The sequence below is a fragment of the Alexandromys fortis genome, unplaced genomic scaffold (genome assembly GCF_014885135.2).
Source record: "Alexandromys fortis isolate MF-2015 unplaced genomic scaffold, M_Fortis_MF-2015_v1.1 scaffold_4512, whole genome shotgun sequence".
Classification (NCBI taxonomy): Eukaryota; Metazoa; Chordata; class Mammalia; order Rodentia; family Cricetidae; genus Alexandromys; species Alexandromys fortis.
This window is the reverse complement of record NW_026072372.1, coordinates 1-2,277: the sequence shown is the minus strand read 5'-3', so window position 1 is coordinate 2,277 and position 2,277 is coordinate 1. Positions and strand designations below refer to the sequence as shown.

At 40.9% G+C, this 2,277-nt stretch overlaps 1 protein-coding gene across 1 annotated transcript; it reads left to right on the top strand.

Moving 5' to 3' along the window:
- Positions 1-6: 6 nt before the first annotated feature.
- Positions 7-2,271, top strand: LOC126496439 (ribulose-phosphate 3-epimerase-like; the record flags this gene model as incomplete). Its single annotated transcript, XM_050133946.1, has 3 exons — positions 7-93; positions 547-633; positions 2,185-2,271. Coding segments are annotated over exons 1-3 (243 nt in total), but the record flags the coding sequence as incomplete, so codon positions are not given.
- Between the last annotated feature and the right edge of the window lie 6 nt (positions 2,272-2,277).

Below are 2,277 nucleotides of genomic sequence, written 5' to 3'. Positions count from 1 at the left end.
GCCCCCTGGGCTAATCAAATAGATATGGCCTTGGTAATGACGGTAGAACCTGGGTTCGGAGGCCAGAAGTTCATGGAGGATATGATGCCAAAGGTAAGAAATATTCTGTTCTGGGTTAGGCTTCTATTATAAATGTGTATTCAGTAGACATAATTGTATCATGTGTCATTGAGACATGCCTGATTTGGAGATGAGGGAACAGATACTGTTCAGATACTGTAATACAGATAGATGCCTTCAGATACTGTAATACACTATGATAGGTTTTAAAATAAAATCTAATATTTTAACTATATTGCAAAGTTTTAAAACTTTTATGACCTAGGGTCACTTGAGAGTTTTCATTAGAGTCTTTGCAAAGCTATTACAAGTTGAATGTCATTTGCTACATTACTTTTATAAACATAATCTGCTTCAGTCTATTGAAAGTGACCCCAATAATGTTATGTATGTGCTAAGCTTGTGTCAGCGGTGACGCTTTGTGAGGTTGGTTGCTTTCCCCTGCCTGTCCACTGTAGGAGTCACTGTTTCTTCGTGTATGTCTAGGTTCACTGGTTGAGGACCCAGTTCCCAACTCTGGATATAGAGGTCGATGGTGGAGTAGGTCCTGACACTGTTCAGAAGTGTGCGGAGGTGAGACTGCCCCTCAACTGTGATTGCTCCTGGAGAGCAATCTGCGGGACAGGCTTGTCGCCAAAGAATTGCTCAAGTGGATGTTTTTCTTGGGAAAATATTTTTGGTTCAAATGTAGGATTAGGAAAGTAAAGAACAAGAGAGTTTCTAAATATATAAATTGTTAAATAGTAAACTCTGGTCTCCAGAAAGAGTGTGTTGAATGTTGTTAGCCCATCACAAAACCATTAAGTTCTTTAAAAAGATACATTCCTGACTGAAGACACACAGAGAAATTTAACTACCCAATCATGCTGCTCTTAGGATTTAAAGTCCTAGCTGCCTGCTTGTGTCTTAGAAGAAATGACTAGATTTACTTCTGTTGAAAATCAAGGCCTAGTTCCCATTTGCCAAACTAAGCCTGTTTTGTCTAGGGAGCTACCCTACTTAGTTCTTTCTGTTCCTGGTTATCACAAGGTGGCAGCCCTGAGAACTGCAGGTCACATGGTCACTAGTTGGCAGCCCTTCCTGGAGAACTGCAGGTGATAATAAGTCTCATGGTTCATTTTTATTCTGCCAAATACAAACCATCGAGAGCTTGGCAGTTACTGAGAATGCAGACATGGGAAAGACAGGAGGAATGTGAATTGTAAGTTCCAAGCCAGCATGGGCTACGTGACAAGACCCTAGCTTAAAAAAAAAAAAAAGAAGTCAGTGATAAGTATTTTGAAGATGACTGGACAGATGATCACTGAGCACATTAGCTATTCGTTCCTATTAAGTTCTGCGGTGCTAGTCCTGCTCAAATTAAGAGACATTTTAATCAATAGTCCTATAGATTCTAAAGAATGATACTGGAAATAGCCGCTCTACTATCAGTGACTGGGTCTCACTGGAAAAATTTCCTCAGCATATGGTTTTCCAGCTTCTAACAGTGAATTACACAACAGAATGGGTTTCCCTCCACTCAGATCCCATGCCCAGAGCTATATTTTGAGTTATCTCATTTGAGCTTTTTAGGGTTTTCCCCTTACCCCCCATTTCTTTGCCTCCACATTAAAAATGTCATCCATGGAGAATTTCCTAAAGCATTGTAAGCCATGCTGGAGTCTAAGAAAGCATAAAGACACATTTTTACATTCTTTCTGACACAAAATGACAAGGCACCGAGTTCCCAGTGTTTTGTGGATAGCTTCTCGTTTTCCATTGACTCCCTTCAGACTTCCTAGAAACAAACAGCTACAGTGTCTACAGGCCTTAGTGTCTGGGGTCATTGGTATGTTAGGAAAGACCTAAATGGAATTGAGGATCTAAAAGTTCAAAGCTCTTAAGTATTGGCAACAGTACTGTATGCATCTCAGGACTAATTAACCCACTAGTTCAGTGACTTGGTAGACACATTTACAAATAATTGTGTGGCCTTATATATAAACCTTTTCCCTTCGTAACTCAGTGAATTAGAGTGCTGCAGTCAGCTTCTGGGAAGCACTGGCAGAGCCAAGGGTGGACAGGCTACTCCAGGACTTCTGTACTGGTTTCTTCCACGCTAACATAGCTGTGTGCTTCTTGCAGGCAGGAGCTAACATGATTGTGTCTGGCAGTGCCATCATGAGGAGTGACGACCCCAGATCTGTAATCAACTTACTAAGAAATGTCTGTTCAGAA